This window comes from Centroberyx affinis, unplaced genomic scaffold, assembly GCF_046629955.1.
Source record: "Centroberyx affinis isolate AG114_WGS23_722 - 3 ecotype Tasmania unplaced genomic scaffold, CSIRO-AGI_Caff_v1 ptg003431l_1, whole genome shotgun sequence".
In the NCBI taxonomy this organism is placed as follows: domain Eukaryota; kingdom Metazoa; phylum Chordata; class Actinopteri; order Beryciformes; family Berycidae; genus Centroberyx; species Centroberyx affinis.
Genome location: NW_027281404.1, coordinates 60,774 through 79,149, shown reverse-complemented (window position 1 = coordinate 79,149; position 18,376 = coordinate 60,774). Strand labels below are relative to the sequence as shown.

At 45.3% G+C, this 18,376-nt stretch overlaps 1 protein-coding gene across 1 annotated transcript; it reads right to left on the bottom strand.

The window, feature by feature from the left end:
- Positions 1 to 1,225: 1,225 nt before the first annotated feature.
- On the bottom strand, positions 1,226 to 2,191 carry LOC139661003 (olfactory receptor 8G17-like). Its single transcript, XM_071539314.1, has one exon. The coding sequence runs from the start codon at positions 2,168 to 2,170 to the stop codon at positions 1,226 to 1,228; it is 945 nt and encodes a 314-aa protein (XP_071395415.1). The 5' UTR covers positions 2,171 to 2,191.
- Positions 2,192 to 18,376: the final 16,185 nt, after the last annotated feature.

Here is an 18,376-nt window from a genome sequence, read left to right as displayed (position 1 = left end):
TTGCTAGTGATAGGTCAAAAAGTGAAAAAGCCTTACAGAAAAAAACTTTGTTTCGCAATATTCAAAATGGTGGAAAATTGTCATGCTGGATTTCGGTGGCCCCGAGGCAGAATAATAAAGCCAAGTTTGGTGTAAATCGGACTTAAAGGTATACTGAGCAGGATTTCCCCTCTTGAAATAGCATAAACTATATCCTACTCAATCATTACTTATGGCCCATTGGTAGTCTGTGGCAGTGTGTGTGTTGACCTTTTGGCAGCAGGTGTATCCTGCAACCAAAACAATTGCTGATACGTTTTATATCTAAAAGCCACGCTGGCTGTGGTAGCGGTCCAAAACTCTAAAACAGAGCAACTTGTCAGAGCTAGTGTGTATCATGAGCTGGCAGCTAGCTATCGTTAGCGTTGTTTCGTTGTAGTAGAAAAGCTGATCGCTAAGCTAACCGGCACCTACCTTTCCAACAGAAAACTTCCAACTTCCCAGTCCACGTCGCTCTTCATCTCCATCCTCTCCTTCAATACTCTCCAATGGGTGAAAGCCAACCCCAGAGTACTTTTATTTATAAGCTAGTACGTGGTTATTACATCATAGGCCACACCTAATAATGATCATAAATGATAATAATAAATCAATAGGAAAACAATAGCACTACGTGCTTGAACCACTAATAATAAATCAGTAGGTAGACAATAGTGGTTCAGCACTACGTGCTTGAACCACTAATAATCATCCTCACTATATTTGTGAGGCACTTCAAACAAAAAGACAAGAAATAAAACAAACTGAGTCGGCTTGAAAGTCCACTACTGCAACCACTAGGAACATCATCTACTTGAAACCAACAAGACAGCTGACTAAAGCCAACTCGTGAAAATTAAGAAAATGTATCAACAGGTCTACTGCTATAGCCAAATGAGAGCAATAACAAGTCACCAGTTAAAAACAAGTTTATAAAACTTTGTTATATCTCTAAAGAATACAGTTTTACTATGTACATTTGTACCTTCATCTCTGAATATGATTGTATGAACATGCAAATACAATACAGATTAATGTAATAGAGTTCCACCACATGAATCATAAGGAGTTGCAAACCTTTGCATACCTTTTCTAAAAACTAAGAAAAATATTTGAAATCATAAAACTTTTATAAGGTTATTTAAGTTAAAATTGATCTCTGTTATGATTTAGTAATGTAATTACAAAAACCCCACTTGTCTTCAAATTAAAATGATGGAAAAACCTTTCTGGACTGGAATACATTTGACATGAATTTGCGGATCTCTTTTGACTGCACCCCATAAATAATGGGGTTCAGGCTGCCAGGGATGATATGAAACAGAATGGAAGATATTTTCCTATAGTCTGAGTACAGGGGGAAGCGATGCAGGATGATGGTGAGAAATCCACATGAAGACATAATCAGGTATACAAACAGATGGGTGCTACATGTCTTTAGAGCTTTACTGTTCAAAGACTTGTTCTTACTTCTCAGGCAGACAATTGTGATTTTAGCATAAGTGAGAACCATACTGCCTATAGAAGCTGTGAACAGGAACACAGTGAAAGTGAGGCCATAGACGTTATTGATAAAGACACTCTCACAGGAGAGTTTAAATAACGATGCATTGTCACAGTAAGGGTTTGCGATCAGAGTCCTGCATCTCTTCAGCCGTATGGTCAGGCCGAGGAGAATAGCCACCAAAACAATGGCCACCCCCCAGGCAGACAGAGTTAATTCGATCACCATTTTGTTACTCATGATTGTAGTGTAGCGCAGGGGATTGCAGATGGCCACATATCTGTCAAAGGCCATGATCATGAGTACTGTGTGAGAGGTGGTACCGAACATGTGAGAGTTGAAGGCTTGAACCACACACTCATAATAGCTGATGAGGCGTTCAGAGGGAGGCACCAACATATCTGTAAGCAGCCGGGGCACCATGAGAGAGTTTCCAAGAATGTCATTGAGTGGCAGATTGCAAAAAAGGAGATACATAGGCTCGTGAAGGCTCTTGTCAATGCACACCAGGACTACAATGCCTACATTGGAAAACATAATAAATAGATAGGAAAAAAAGAAAAATAGAAAGACAGGGTACATGGAAACCTCTGTGACCTTTATGCCCTCCAACTGGAGTGTGAAGCTGTTGTAGGTGTAGTTTTCCATCAACCTGAAATAAGATGCAGGGGACACACGAGAGGGGATATTGTTATGCCACATATGAAGTTTAGGCAATATAGATATCAGATATACTGATATGCTGTATGACAATGTAGCTCCTGTAACAATATATATCCTGTATCAACATTTAGTGGGCAAGGTAGTTCAGGAAACGATTTGCAAAGATCAAGAAAAACTGATAGAGCTGACTGTTTCAGGTCTGGTGTTACTAAGAAAATCAAAGCTCTGATTTGGGTGTTGCATTTTTCCCTTCTACTTTCAAAATAACAAAACAAGTGTAATTTCTTAAAATTTACTTAGTTATCGTTCCAAGAGCAGTATTAATAGGATGATTGACTCTAGAATGAATCTCTGTGTTTCATTTTGCTTTGGATTGTACTGTTACTTTATTTAGAAATATTTTAAAAAAAATTAAATTAAATGGTTGTAATACCTGCTTTCTTTCTCTAGTTGTTGCTGCAGTCACCTAATATTCACCAGCCGAACTTCAGCAAGAAGTAAGAGCTCAACATCTGTCACACAAACATTATAAACACGATTTTATTGTCTGGGGAAATAATTGTCTTTACCTCAGACAATGTGTGATGCAACATTAAGTCATCAAATCCACGGAAACTGTCAGGTTCTCCAGGTTGGAGCAAATGAAACATACAGGCCCTCATTTATCAACGTAGAAACCAGCGCAGAAATCATCTTACGACAGGGTTCACGTGTGATTCATGAAATGTTCGTATCTCGCCCATTACAGCGTAAGAATGATCGGGCGTTGATAAATGTGGCGACTGAAAACAATCATCATATAAATATCACGCCCCTAAATATTCTCGGTTTAGAGGCCTCGCCCCCAGAGTTTACGACATGGAGATGCATAAAAACGTCCAAGAAGAGAAACTTCTTCAACCTCAAAATAGAAACTCTAACGTCCCAAGTCCAATTGAACCGATTAGTTCTATTTTGCAGCCTGAAAATTGGCATCAAAGGAAGTCAGAAAAATGCAGTATAGAAAGAAATCACTGCTGCAGTCAACAGCGTTGCTGTCGACAGTCGAACTCCAGCTGAGGTTTGAATATTTAATTTATACATCCCTGATATGTACAGCCTATATATATATAATAGTAGCCTAATATTAAGCTTGTATCACAATTCTTTACATTTAGGTGAAGAAAAAATGGTCAGACCTCAAACAAGTAGGCTATCTCAAAGAGAAATTAATCTTACACCAGAAAACTGTTAACCCCGTTAATTGCAAACAATTTGAAAATACTTATTTATGTTAGGGATAGGCTGTATGACACATAGTCGATGTAGGCCTTTACAATATATAATTCTGCCTATTTTGCCATAGGCTACATATTTTTATGTGATGAATATGTGGCTGCATATGCTTAGATGCCAGTCAGAATATATGGTCTAATAACAATTCACCGACTCGATTTACTATGCTGCACCGCAAGTCCACGCTGACTCGAAAACTTGCGTACACGAGTTGAGACTTGACGCTTACGTCCAAATTGATGGAAATTACCGTTTTTCTGTCGTACATTCGTTACGTAAATGAGGGCCACAGTATCTTTTTCTCTTGTGTCCAAGAAAACAATTCACTTTAAAGTGAATGGGTTAGATCAGTGGTTCCCAAACTTTTTCTGCAGGGCCCCCCTTTGGAAGATAAAAATATTTTCCGGCCCCCCCTACCTACATGTACCCACATAAACACACTCAGACATATCCTTTGCTTACAAACTCCTGTAGAATTTATATGAAACGTTGTCTGTAATCATAAAGTTAACAACTCTCAGGGAATAAACAAAAACTTGCATATATGTGCAAAAACACACAATTGTAAAATGTGCAAAAACAACATTTCCCATAACACTTCAAGTCCCACTATTTTTTCAGTGGCTGATGTGAGCTTGCTTTGTGCTGCAGATTTTCTCAAATCGAGGCTGCAGCTGTGAGACTGCCACTCTTAGCTCGTTTTCAATGTCCAACTTTGATCTGTATTTTGTCTTGATTGAGGCAACTGCAGAAAAAGCTATCTCACACAGGTAAGATGTGGCAAAAGGAAGAAGTGCTGTCAGGGCCCTCTTGCCCAGCAGTGGGTAGTCCTTTTCCACTCCAATCCAAAATGCAGCCAATGTCTTTGAGTGAAACTGCAGCCTCATTGTTGAATCAGAGGTAACATCAATGAACTGTTCCTCTTCTGCAGTGCTGAAGTCAGCTGCTGGTACTGAACTGAAGGGGTCACGGATCCAGTCACATTCAGTAGGATCCTGCACTGGGAAATACCTCAGAAACTGTTTTTGTAGGGCAGAGATGTGGCTTGTCATGCATGGGCTCAATGTGTTCTGCAGCTTGTTGTCCTCAATGAACGATTTCAGGCTCTCAAATGAGTCTATATTGCCCTCTTTCACTCGCTTCTCCTACATCTTCAGTTTTCTTATGAATGATGTGATTTTATCTGCCAGCTGTGGAAGGTGTGTTTTAGTGCCCTGCATCTGGATTTAGTTCATTGAGTTTCTGAAACATGTCACTGAGGTATGCAAGTTTCATGAGGAAGTCGTTATTGTGGAACTTGTGGGCAAGTTCATTACCTTCCTCCTCCAAGAAGATTCTGATTTCCTCGTGTAATTCAAACACCCTGGAAAAAACCTTCCCACGTGACAACCATCGGGACTCGCTGTGAAACAAAACAGCTGTATGGTCGCATCCCATTTCCTCACAGAGCGCCGCAAAAATCCGGGCTTTGAGGGGTCTTGTCTTGATGTAGTTCACCGTGGCAATGATATCTGTCATTACGTCGTTCAGCTCGGGACTCAGCTGTTTAGACGCCAGCGCCTCTCGATGTATCATACAGTGTGTCCACTGCACATTGGGGGAGACGCGCCTGATGAGCGCTTGCAACCCTCCTTGTTTCCCAGACATGGCCCGGGCCCCGTCAGTACAGATCCCCACACAGTCCTCCCATTTCAGATCAGCCTCCTTCAAGTAAGTGTCAATGATTTTAAACAATTCGTCTGCAGTGGCTCTTTTTGTTACACGTTTGCAGAAAAGCAAATCCTCCTTCACATCATTGGCATCAATGAATCTGACGTATGTTATCAATAAACAGTCCTTGTTACTGTCAGTCGCTTCATCCACCTGCAGCGCAAACCGGCGGTCTCTGATCTTATCGTTCAGCTGCTCCTCTATGTCTTTGGACATGTCATGAATGCGCCTCCCGATAGTGTTGTTTGACAGAGGAATGGCCTTTAGCTTGTTTGCCGTTGCTTCATCAACCATGGTAGAAACCATGTCTATAGCAGAAGGAAGAATTAATTCCTCGGCAATAGTGTGCGGCTTTTTACATTGAGCGACTCTGTACGCCACTTTATAGGAGGCCAGTTGGGCGTTTCCAGGGACAGATGCTGCTTTAGTGAAACGACTCTGTTGTTCACGACAGTTGAGGAGTTTTTTCCTGAAAAAATCAAGTGGCTTTTCTCTGAGTTCGGGATGTGTAGTCTCACAATGGCGCCTTAACTTCGGCTTCATACTGTCAGAAGCTAATATTTTCAGACACACAACACACTGTGGCCTCTCTTCATTACCCACGGTTGTACTGGTGAAGCAGAGGGCCAGATATGCTTTGTCATATTTTCTAATCTTTGTTTTGTTTGTTGGTAATTCATCTGCTTTCCGTTTACCTGGCCGTCCTCCTGTCAAAAACTTCTCCATCCTTTGCTAGCTTGTACTGTACTACGCATCATTAGTTTACGTTTAGCCTCGCCAGGCAGGGTTGCCAGGTCCGCGGTTTTTAAGCGGAATTCGGTTACTTTTCAAATGTTGCTGCTGGATGATTTTGTTTTGTCCGCTGGTTGGGTGGACCTCTTTTGCATGCAAATTGCATCTATAATATGTATAAATACACATCCATAATTGAAGTGAAATAATTTCTTTCTACTTAAATCTTACCAAACTCCAGTACATACTGTATGTGCACATACACAGACCTGGCCACCCTGTCACTGCGCGCCCCCCCTGGAATAACGCCCCAGTTTGGGAACCACTGGGTTAGATCAAGTTTCAAGGTCTTTATTGTCATAAGCACAACAAAACAGCAAGAATCAGATAATGCTAGCTATGAAATTCCAAATAAAACATATGTCACGGCTTGGGAGAAGGCTTGGGAGAAGGCCATAGCTGCATGCAGATGGCTTCAAGCAATGGCACCCCTGGCCCAAGTGCAGGGCACAGCTAAACTTCACAGACAAGCCCCTGTTCTTACACCATAATTGGAGATGATCGTCTTGGCGCACGTTCCCCAAGCAATGTGCTCACCAGACTCATTGTTGCTTACTGAGGACTTGTCGGGGGATTTTGAGGGAAGCAGGGAGTGGAGAGTGGCAAGGACGGCTTCCCGGGTTCCTAGAGGCAGACTCCCTGTGAGGCTTTGTAACCCCCACCCATTTCCAATGGTGTTAACCGGCTCAACTAGTATTGAGGCCCACAGAGAGTCCCCAAGAGATGGAGCTGGATGTGTGCCGAGTTGAGGGGACAGAGGTGCACCAGACTCCAGGGATTGCAACCGCTGATGACCAAGTGCCTAACCACCCACCTCTGGAACTGTGAGGGGACAATTTGGGCTCGGAAGAACAACAACAGCTGGCTGCCTTCCTGAATAAGTGGACATGTGTGTTTGCAGCACACAATGAAGATTTTGGCTGCACGGGAGTGGTTTGAAACTCCAGCCCCGCAAGTGCCGCCTCTTCCAACGGGAGGTAAAGTACCTGGGCCATGTGGTCAGTCGTGGGGGAGTATCTAGAGATCCAGAGAAAACTTGTGCTGTAAGTGATTGACCAGTGCCCACAACTACAAAGGAAATCCACTCTTTTCTGGGGTTCGTAGGCTACTACCGAAGGTTTGCCCCTTTCTTTTCTCATGTGGCCGCACCCTTGAATAAGTTGCTTCATGACACATCCGGTTGGGACTTGGCTCCAATGACTTGGACTTCATACTTCAGACGTCTTTGAGAGACTGAAGGCAGCGCTTCTCTCAGCCCCCATCCTCGCCTATGCAGATTTTACGCTGCCCTTTAACATGTATACTGATGCTAGCTTGGAAGGTCTGGGGGCAGTCCTTTCTCAAGTGCAAGAAGGACAGGAGAGGGTCATCGCCTATGCTAGTCACAGTTTGGTCCTATCTGAGCGTAACAACCAGAATTACAGCTCCTTCAAGCTGGAGCTTCTGGTTTTGACGTGGGCTGTGACCGAGAAATTCAAGGATTACCTGTGGGGAGCCCAGATCACGGTGTTCACAGACAATAATCCGCTAGTGCATTTGGATGCAGCCCATCTTGGGGCCGTGGAGCAGGGGTGGTTGGTTCAGCTATCTAACTACTCTTTTGATATTAAGTATCCTCCAGGGTCTTCCAAGCAGAATGCCGAATTTGTTGTCCAGGCTCCCACTGGTTGTGAGTGTGAGAGTCCAGGCAGAGGAGCTGCATCCCAAGGCGCCAGAAGGAGGGAGACCCACATTATCCACTCCTACAGTGGACCCACCACTCCCAGTCCCCCTAGACTCATGGAGAGAACAGCAGCTGCAGGATCCAGATTTGTGCCAGTTGCAGGATTGGCTTAAAGCGGGTGAGTCTCCACCTGATGAAGTACGGTGTTCGTTGTCCCCTTGGTTACACCGTCTGTTGCAGGAGTGGAATCAGTTGAGGGATCAAGGTGTAGGAGTTCTCTATCGGCATGTGGAGGAGCCAGATATAGGGATGTCAACCATGCAGCTGATTGTTCCCTTAAACTGTGCTCAAGGTCTATGGATGGAATATCATCAGGCAGCGGGATATATGAGCGCAGAGAAAGTACTGTCCATCCTACGCAGGTGCTTTTTCTGGCCAGGTATGAACAAAGACGTGCATGCCTGGACCAAGGAATGTCCTACTTGTCAGGTGAGCAAGGCAGGCCCCAAATCCCATGCACCACTGAAGTCAATTAGAACTAGAAGAATTAGAAGAGAATTAGAAGAGTTACCCCTTTGAAGTAGTGGGGTTGCACTACATGTTATTGGGCCGTCCTAGCGACGCTTACCCGTATGTTTTGGTGATAACTGATCTGTTCTCTTGCTGTGCTCTTGCAGTGCCCACCAAGGACCAGACAGCTGCGACCACGGTTAAGGCCCTGTGGACTTCCCTAATTCAGCTGTTTGGATGCCCTGAGAGGTTTCTGACAGACCAGGGAGCTGCCTTTAATGCAACAGCTGTGTGGAGTGTATGGGTGCACAAAGGCCTGTACCACACAATACCACCCTCAAGGAAGTGGAGCATGTGAACAGTTTAAACAGGCCCTGTTAAGCCTGCTGGGTTCCCTGGATCCTCAGAACCCCCCTCAGAGGCACACAAAGGTTGCGTTGTTGCTCTAGGCTTACAACAACTCTACTCATGCCAGCACTGGAATGACAGCTCATTATGTTTTATTCGGTCGACATGCACGATTACCAGTGGATCTGGACCACCATGTTTCCCCAACCCAGCTGAGAGATACTCTTGAAGGGTGGGTCCAAAGCCATCACCATTTGCTTAAAAATGCCTTTGCAAAAGTGGAAGCCCATGCCAACCACCGGCAAGCCTGGGATCAGGCTTGATACAATTGAACAGCCCAGTCATTGCCTCTGCTACCAGGAGAGTTCTGGTCAGAAATTTCCGTTGATGAGCCCAGCCTAGCCCACCGATGGGGCCCCCAGCCATTCGTAATTGTCACACAGCCTAAACCCGAACAGCCTGTATATCTCATCTGGCCAAGGAAGGCCCCATTCACACCATCCACCGCAACAAATTCCCGCTTGTGTACCTATGAACTGACCACTGTCCCCTTACCTGCCGAAGAGCCCCCTCCAAGCCAAGGCCGCCCTACATTGTTAAATGTCCTACCGTATGTACTCCCACTAGTCGCTGGCCCGGCTCGACCTGCTCCCTCTTTGCTAGGTACAACTCAGGTCAACTCTGACTCAGAGACTGGCTGCACAGGCCTGGACTATAAGAGTTCTGTCTCAGTTGGCTTTCAATCCCCTCCTGCCCCCATCAATCAATCAGGCCTCCAGTTCCAGTCCTGCTCCCATTGACCTAGACCATGTTGATTCAGAGTCAACTCTAAACCCTGCTTGCCCTGTCTCTGATTTGGTATCTACCTCAGTAGTAGCAGACCTGCATCAAATGCAGGCTAGGCCACTCTCTGATACAGACCCTGACTCACCGGAGCCCGACCCCATACACTCTTTTTCTCCATGTTGTATTGATGGTTCTCCTGATCAACCTGTGCCAGGTGTAGAACTTGAAGGTAGCCTCCGTCCAGAGCCCTCTGCATGCCACAGTAAGCCTCTGCATGCATGAACATGGACAGCACCCACCTGCGTCGTTCACGCCGGAGTAACTTTGGGATGTGTCCCCTACGGTTTCATCAGTTGTAGTGACTGGGACAGCCACTGGAAAAAGGGGGGGGAAGTGTCGCATGGTGACAAGTTGTGTTGGGGTGCACTGTGGCAACGGGGAGGGATGACTGAACTGGGATTTTAATGGGGTTTTAATGGGGTTTGTGTTGTGGTGATGGTGTTGTGTTTTGGCTGTGGTTTTCTCTACAGGTGCTGTGAACCCGGAATGAGGAGTATCCGAGTGGAGGACAGAAGGGATAAAACAGTGGGAAAAATGGCAGACAGGCCTCTGACTCTGGAAGGAAGACATCAACTCCGCTGGAGCCAGACAACGCTTCCTGACTTTTGACTGCCACTGCTGCGAACACCGGACCTCCGCTGCCAGACGTGATGGGGACCATCACTGCCGCATGACCGACCCAGAGACACCGCTCGCTAGTCTCCTGCATGAAGGGACGGTCTTTCCATGACCCACATTTACGCACAAATGAGTTGGAATCATGAGTGTACTACACACTGATCTCTGCCTATTCTCTCTCCTCCATCTCCCGGTGTATCGCCCCTGACAGACGGCCTGTTGATCTAAACAGAAGCCTTTTCATCTAAACAGCTACCACTGTAAATGGATAGTTTGGGGAAAAGGTCAACTGGTGTGGTTGGATCCTGAATGACATCACGCCAAATCTAGATCCAATGCAGTTTGGCAGCCGACAGAATTGTTCTACAACACACTATCTAGTCAGTTTGGTGGACTCTGCGTACAAGGCCTGTGATGTTCCGGGCTCAGTGTGCACACTAGTTACAACTGATTTTGCCAAGGCCTTTGATGCCGTAGATCACACAATGGCAGTACAGTGCCTCCTTGGCCTTGGAGTGAGACCAGGTCTGATCCCATGGATCTGCAGCTTCATGACTGACCGCCATCAGAAAGTGCGTTACCAGGGACATCTCTCTGATTGGGAATACCCCACATGTGGAGTTGCACAGGGAACCGTACTACGGCCTATATTCTTCCTAGCACTGATCAACAGCGCCCTCCAGGACAGAATAGACCACTGAAAATATGTGGATGACATGACTTTGGCCCAGACGTGGACGCTCCAACTACCCTGTACTCTCCAACAGACCCTGAATGGTCTTGATATCTGGGTAGAGGAACACAAAATGAAACTCAACCCAAAGAAATGTAAAGTTTTACATGTCACCCATATGAGGCATCCACCTGCCCTGCCGACTCTCTCCACTGACCAGAACATCCTGGAAGTCTCTGACACAGTTAAAGTCCTGGGAGTCACCATCCAGAGTAACTTGCGATGGGACAGTCAGGTGGACCACATGTTGACCTCAGCCAACAGGAAGCTTTTTGCTCTGCGTCGCCTGAAGAAATTTGGTGTCCGAGAGCCAGAACTTGTTTCCATCTACACAGGCTACATGCACCCGGTGCTGGAGTATGCAGTCCCCATCTGGCACAGTTCCCTGAGTACAGACCAGGCTAAAAGGCTGGAAAGCATGCAGAAATGGGCTTGTAAAATCATACTTGGCCAGAAGTACTCAGGGTACACAGAGGCTCTCTGCACTCTAGCTTTGTGCACTCTATCAGAGAGACGCACTCAACTGTGTCTTGGCTTTGCCAGAAAGCTGCTAAAGTCCAACTTCAGAGACTGGCTTCCCCCCCTCAGGGAGGAGCTCAGGTCATCAGACAAGGAACAAGGAACAAACTGGCCATCCCAAGATGTCGAACTGAGAGATACAGGAGATCACCAATCCCCTATATGTGCAGACTCGATGACAGTGGATTTGAGATATGAGATATTAGATTTTAGCTTAGATAATTGCAACATTTTGAATTTTTTTGTCTACTTAGTGTTAATGTTTTATTGTAACAGCAAAATAATTCAGTGTTTTTAATGACAATTGTCCTTATGAACCTGTAATAATGCTGAAAGGTCAATAAACAAACTGGTCTGGGGGCAGGATTCACTGTGAGACCGGAATCGCTCACATTGACCATGCCGCTGTCCACCGTGGGCTTGAGCAACGTCTGCAATGGGAGAGAAGCTGCAAGGCTTTCGTTGACAACCGGTTCGGTAATGGTGGTCGCTGTGCAAGGACGTTTGCCCTTGGGTTGAAGGCAGCCAGGTCTGGAAGAGTTGTTTGGGGGGCTGTGACTGGGGCTACTACATTTCCTAACCCGCGTAGATCCTAGCGATGACATGGGCTACCATGAGGAAAGGGATGTGCAGTTTGCATCATCGGCTAATCCAGCTAGCGTAGTAAGATCAAGGTATCTGGCAGTAAAAATATTGATAGAACTAATCTCCTAAATAAGTCTCTGGACTCACCAACGTTAGATCTTTTCCTCTCTTGTCTCTTTGGTTTCCTTTGGTATAAAGCATCACATACCTTGATGCCGCGGCCGGGGATACAGTCAAGCCCAGGTGCCTTGCGTGCATTAATCCTTTTTAGAGACTTGCACACATCTGCACTAGATAGGTCCAGTGGGCAGGCACTCTGGTCTAATAGTATTTCCACAGCAGGAATACTGACCTCAAAGTGTGCACAGAACACATTCAGTTCATCTGGTAGAGAAGCAGATGGTTCAGCAGACCAGTTAGTATTCCCTTTGTAGTCTATGATGGTTTTCAGTCCCCTCCACATGTCCCTGGTGTTGCAACCATGGTAGTGTGACTCCACTTTGTATTTGTGATAGCCTTCCTCAACTTGTACCAGGCCTTCCTATACTCATCCAAATTCCCTACTCTGTGAGCAGCAGCTTGTGCTTTGATCTTAGCACGAATGTCACTATTCACCCACGGTTTCTGATTTGGGAATGTCCGTATAGTAGACCATGGTACCAGGCCGAGACTGCTTTAGTCTCTGCCTGTATGCAGGGAGCAGTAGGATCGATGTGATTTGCCAGAGGGGGGTCGGGGGATGGCTTTGTAACCGTCCCGGAACAGAGGGTGGACATGGTCCAGTGTGTTTCCACCTGTGTGTAGGAAAGCGTACATGTTGACGGTATCCAGGCAGTACTTTGCTGAACTCTGCATGAGTTTGGAGAACATCCTTTTGAGATAATCTCCATATCAGAACACCATAAGTTGTTGATCATGAAGCAGACACCTCCCCTCATGCTTTTCCTCAACTCTGGTATCCGGTCCTGTCTGTAAATGCTGTGCCCCTCTGGGACAATGGCGAAGTCGGGGATCGAGGGGTCCAGCTAAGTCTCGACGCCACTGTACAGATCTCCTCCACACTCCTCCCGCTGAACAAGGCTGTGGATGCAGCCACACCTCTTGTAGAATGCATACAAATATCCATGGGAGGCTCACTGCCCTCCAACACATAAGCCTATGAGATGCCATTGCAGAGCAAGTGGGCAAGTCTCTGTTTTGACCGGGGCTTGCCAGCATAACACACAAACAACTGTTGTGTGCGCTGTCAAATAGCAATGCCTTCCACATAACATATCAACTCCACATGTATCAGTACAGATGGGGTGGACTGAAAGAGCACACAAATCACTCACTCTCTTAGCCAAAGTCAAAGCAAGCAGCAACGCTGTCTTAATTGACAACAGTTTAACAGAGGTCTGCCCAATAGGTTTGGAAGGCTCCTTCAAAAGGGCCTTAAGGACCAAGGGCAGCTCCCACCGGGGGCAGTGGAACGCATCATGGGCGCTATGGCTGATGCATAACCCTAAGAGTGGAATGCATCATTCCCCTCTCCAGTAGGAGCTGGAATAAAGAAAGAACAGATCCAATTAGCATGTCAACGGATCAATATTTGACACCTTTTGTAAATCCAACCATTTAGCTTTGTAGCTGGAAATGGTGGATTCCGCCCGGGCAATCTGGATAGTCTGCACTACATCTGCAGACAATCCTGTACACATCAGTCTGTCCCTCTCAGGAACCAAACCGTGAGAGGCTGCCCCAGACTGGGCATCACACCCATTGCTCCACTTGCCTATGACAGTGCTCCCCAAAACTGGGGAATTGTCCAAAGCTGTGCAGCCAATAGCTGAGTCATTTATGCGTACCACGGTGCCGTCGTGTAGTCCGGGGCTACCACAATGACTGTCAACCTCTCCCATCTCACCCTCACCAGCAATGGGGGAATGAAACTGTGGGGAGGGAAAATGTATAACAGCTTTCTCGGGCATGGCGCATGTCCAAACATATCATGTCAAGGGTGGATCATCCCGGGGGAAACAGGGAGAACCACAGCGGACAGTGAGTGGTTTGCCTCGTGGCAAACAGATCCACTTCCACTTGCCCAAACAGAGTCCAAATCCGACTCACCACATCCACTCGTCCACTAGGGACCTGATGCTCCACATGAGGTTGGCTCCTGTGTTCGCTAGGCCTGGAATGTGCAGTGCCTTGAGAGAGCAAAGATTCTCTAATTCTCTAACATGCTCCCTCTAGTTTTATTTGAATGGAGGCATCTCCCCAAATACTAATTAAATTTGTGACCTCATTGTCTCTCTACTGACTGCTTGAGTCATTGTCCTCCATGTTTTTCCCGGTCAAATGGACGTCACAGGTCGTCATGAATGCTATGACAACAGTGATCTGTCCCAGATATGAATCTGATTTAGAACCACGTATGAATGTAGTCCAAATCAGAAATGGAAAGATCAGATTCCATGTGTTTCTTTTTCTATTCACAACAGACAAAAATATCAGATCTGTGTCACACAGGAGGGAAAAAAATCAGAATTGGGACACTTTTAGCTGCAGTGTGAATGTAGCCCATGATGATTTGCAAATAAATGTAGTTTAGTTAAAGTTTAACTTAATTAGGTAATTAGGCCCGGATCTACTATCTACTAACTGTGCAAATCGCATTGCGGGTGCTAAAACCTTGTTTTCTGATCTACTAAGACAGCGCACAGGGCATTTGCGCCTGAAATCATGGGTTGATCTGTGTGCGGCGTTTTTTGCGGCTTGGTCTAATTGCATATGCATTTGTGGGTGTTCCAAGGCTGAGGCGCAAAATAAAAGGGAGGGATTTATGGAAATTGGCACTGGACGTGATTTATCAAGAGGCGGTGGCGCACGGAATTTAAGACCTAGGAAAAGCATGTCTTATCATTTGGCGCATAGGATAGCTTTGCTGAAACTGTCTCTGGAACCGGCTCTAGGATCAAAGTGACACAGTCATCTACACAGCATAATATGCAGTCAGTAGATCGCAGGGTTTAAACAGGTATGCTGACTTTAAAATGTACAATTTATGCCTCATTGACAGCATAGCAGAATGCACACTCAATATTCAGACTATAGGCTCTTCTCTGGATTTGCTGACACCCATTATGAGCCACTGTCTCCGCGACATTGCCTTGATGAAAACAATGCAGTTAAAACCTGTATGTGTAATAACTGTCACCACAGTGGAAAGGTGTGTGTGTGGCTTCTCCAGCTATATGTAACTGTACCTTCACCAGGTCTCCATCCCTCCCACACTGGCACCTGCGTCTCAGTCAGGCTCTCCTCCAAGGGAGTTAAGGCTTCTCTTTGGCTTTATTTGTGGTAAGTATTTTGGTTCACCTCCTCATATCATACCAGCGCTTTTTACCTCTGCTAAATCACGCTTGTGGTGCCCAACTGCTTCACTTTATGTTGTTCCAGAGTGACTTTTTACACGCTGATAAAACATCTCTTCTCTGCAGCTCTTTGGGGTTTTCTCTACCACCAACACTTCCAGCTCCACTGGAGAGACATTTGTGCTTCTTTTGCTCATCATTACTCTGCCGTTGATGGGCTATTGTGCACATTGCTTGGCCCTTATATTAGTGCAGTCTCAATTGTAATTAATTATCTGCACCTCCGCTCATTTGCGTGCCCTACTTTAGTAAATACCTTGCGCTGGCGGAACCAATTGCACCCACAATTGCTTTTGCACTGCGCCAGGAATTGTGACATGTTAGTAGATCCGGGCCTAAGTCCTCACAATACTGGACCCTGATTGGCCGACCGCAGCAGCTCCTCTCGTTCAAATTAGGTAAACCTGCCGAGTGGAGGTTTTCCAGTTTAGATGCTGCAAACTGGCCTGATTGGACAGATTTCAGTCATTCTTTAGTGTACAGTTGTGATGCGTTTCATGGAGTTTGTCTGAAACTGACTGGAAAAAAGGATGTCTTCATTACATCATTGATCATATATGGATATAAATAGAGGAGAATTTGAATTACTATAATATGGGACCTTTAATGCATAGTATTTTCAATACATATCAGTCAGAATGCCTGTGAGAAAACAAATATACTGTATGTCTCCAGCTACTTCACTCTACTGTAGAAACCCAGAGGTTCGACTGGGGAAAATGCTGAGGTCAACTTCCATGCTGAGTAGTGTAATGTGTAAATATGACCTCACTATTTCACCACTCCTGTTTGCTTGCTGTTGTTACAAGAACTTTCACAGTGTGTTAATTAACTGCATGTATCAAGAGGCACTAGGAGCTCTGCAGGGACAACCCCTCTCTCACACACACACACACACACACGCAACCAGCTGAACTGACTCACCATTCTCCAATTTAGATTTGCAGAAGAAAGTTTAAACTCAACAGATAATGATAGATTATGTCATCTAATGGACACTTATATCCAAACTGCCTGACAGTATTGTAATAAACCTTAAAATAAGGGTTTAGGCTAATCTGGCAAAGCAGAGTAGTGTTTTGCTGCCACCACCTTTAAATCGGCATGGTCTGGAGTCAGAGGTCTGAGGTTACATCCAAGACACAACCACGGTATAGAAAAATGCAATGCTTTATTAGAAATTAGACATTCATAATTTACAGAAGTAGGCCAAATGGTATGGACCACTTTGTGAGATGACACCGGCCCGCAACCTGAACAAGTAACAAGCAAGTGTTGATTTAACACAAAACGCTACTTAACTCCCCCTGGCTGACAAGACCCTCCCCCGGGGGAGGGAGCTTTGGCGCTGGTCCGACCTGGCTCATGTGCAGCGGGAGCCTGTGGGGGGAACTGTCAGTCCAGTGCTGAACTGGAGGTACCGGGATGCAGGCATGCACAGGGAGCCTCCACATCAGACTAGGGAGCGGCGGGGCACTCCTAAAATCCTGACTACGCTTCTCCTGCCACTGGAACATCTCCCCCTAAACTTTATATCTTCGCTGCCGGGAGCCCTAACTGACTGCAAACGGCACCCACCCCCCGATATGAGTGCAAAGCTGAGCTTGGCTGGGTAACACAAACCCTGTGGCGTCCACCAAGCACCCCTCCTAGAGCTCTCCTCTGGGCGCCCAGCACTGTCCTTTATCAGTTTCCCCAGAGTCACTGACAGCACCCGTAATCAGATGCAGGTGAGCTCAATCAGTCTGATTGTCAATTTCAACCAAACAACAAAGTCCATGTACCCTGCATACTCACTGCAGTATCATGAGCTCATACATGTTTTTGCATGTGTGGGTCAAGTGGGAATCAGTCATTCAACCAAACTTAACACTAGAATTTTTTTAATTTTAGCATTGAAAGATCTGACTTGATTTATGACGTTTCCTGCAACTTTCTGTACAAACCAGTGTTGTTAGATTTTCAAGATCAAGCAAGGAAATAATAGTTTGAATTATATTATATATGTGTTGTTGGCCTTCTCTTAGACCCAACAAAATGAAAAGATTGGAAGCACTTTAGATGCACTCTTCCTAAATGCGCTAATATATTCCATGTGGTGTAAATTTTGTATTGCGTAAAAGTACCATGAATCCATAGATTTATGGTACTTTAGCTGCCCAGTTGTTCTCATACCAGTGTCTGACTGAATTGTCACTGTAAATGTTATCCTGAGTTTTCCGGTGTGAACTATATGTTTGGTATTTGGAACATAGCATGTCCAACTATCATTTAAAGCTGCTCTAGTACAGATTTTTCGGTAAAGCTGAGCATGTGGGGATGGGACACTCTTCCCATCCCCACATGCTCACTGGTGATCACTGATCACTGGTGGGAAATCTACAGCAGAGAAAGCTGGACTCACAAACATTAGATCTTTTCCCCTCTCGTCCCTTTGGTTTCCTTTCTACACGGTTCTTACACTGTGGTCTTGTTAATTGACCAAAGTTCAGGATGTGGTTGATGTTCCTGATACAAGGCCATTTCATCTGTAAGCGTCAATTGTTATGTTAGCTATCAGGCGTATGGAGACATGTAAGAAATAAAATGAACACTGTGTTTACATATATATGAGTAACACACTCTGTTCTTTTGTTCTTTGTTCTCAGAGTAGAGTGTCTTTTTTTCTCTACATACCATGGTGAGGTAATCAGTGCATGTATGTGTGCACGTGTGCTATATATGGTTATGAAATGATTTTGAGTGTGCGAATAGTTTGCTATTCATACGTGTGTTTCCGTGTGTCCCATATTAGGTGAGGGGTTTGTCTTTGAGCCAAGAAATCTGAACTGTGGGTTTGGATTTATGCCAAGATTTATGTTTTTGTTTACTCCAGTGTATAAAAGCGAGTGTATTGAGCTTCACTTGAACAGGAACACTGAACTAAACCATGCATGCATGAATAAAGGACTTCACAGAAGACTCTTGAACCTTTTGCTCATTACCCATAAGGGTGAAACGGTATTTTCCCCTACAATTTCCTGTCATTTTATCTGTCATGTATGTCACTGACCACTATATAGATCACAGGTCTCAAGAGTCCATCTTGAGTACAGGGAGAGACTGACATCACCGACTGTGTTCATGTTGTTCCGCTCCAATGATGCATCATTAAACGTCTGATAATTGATTTGCCT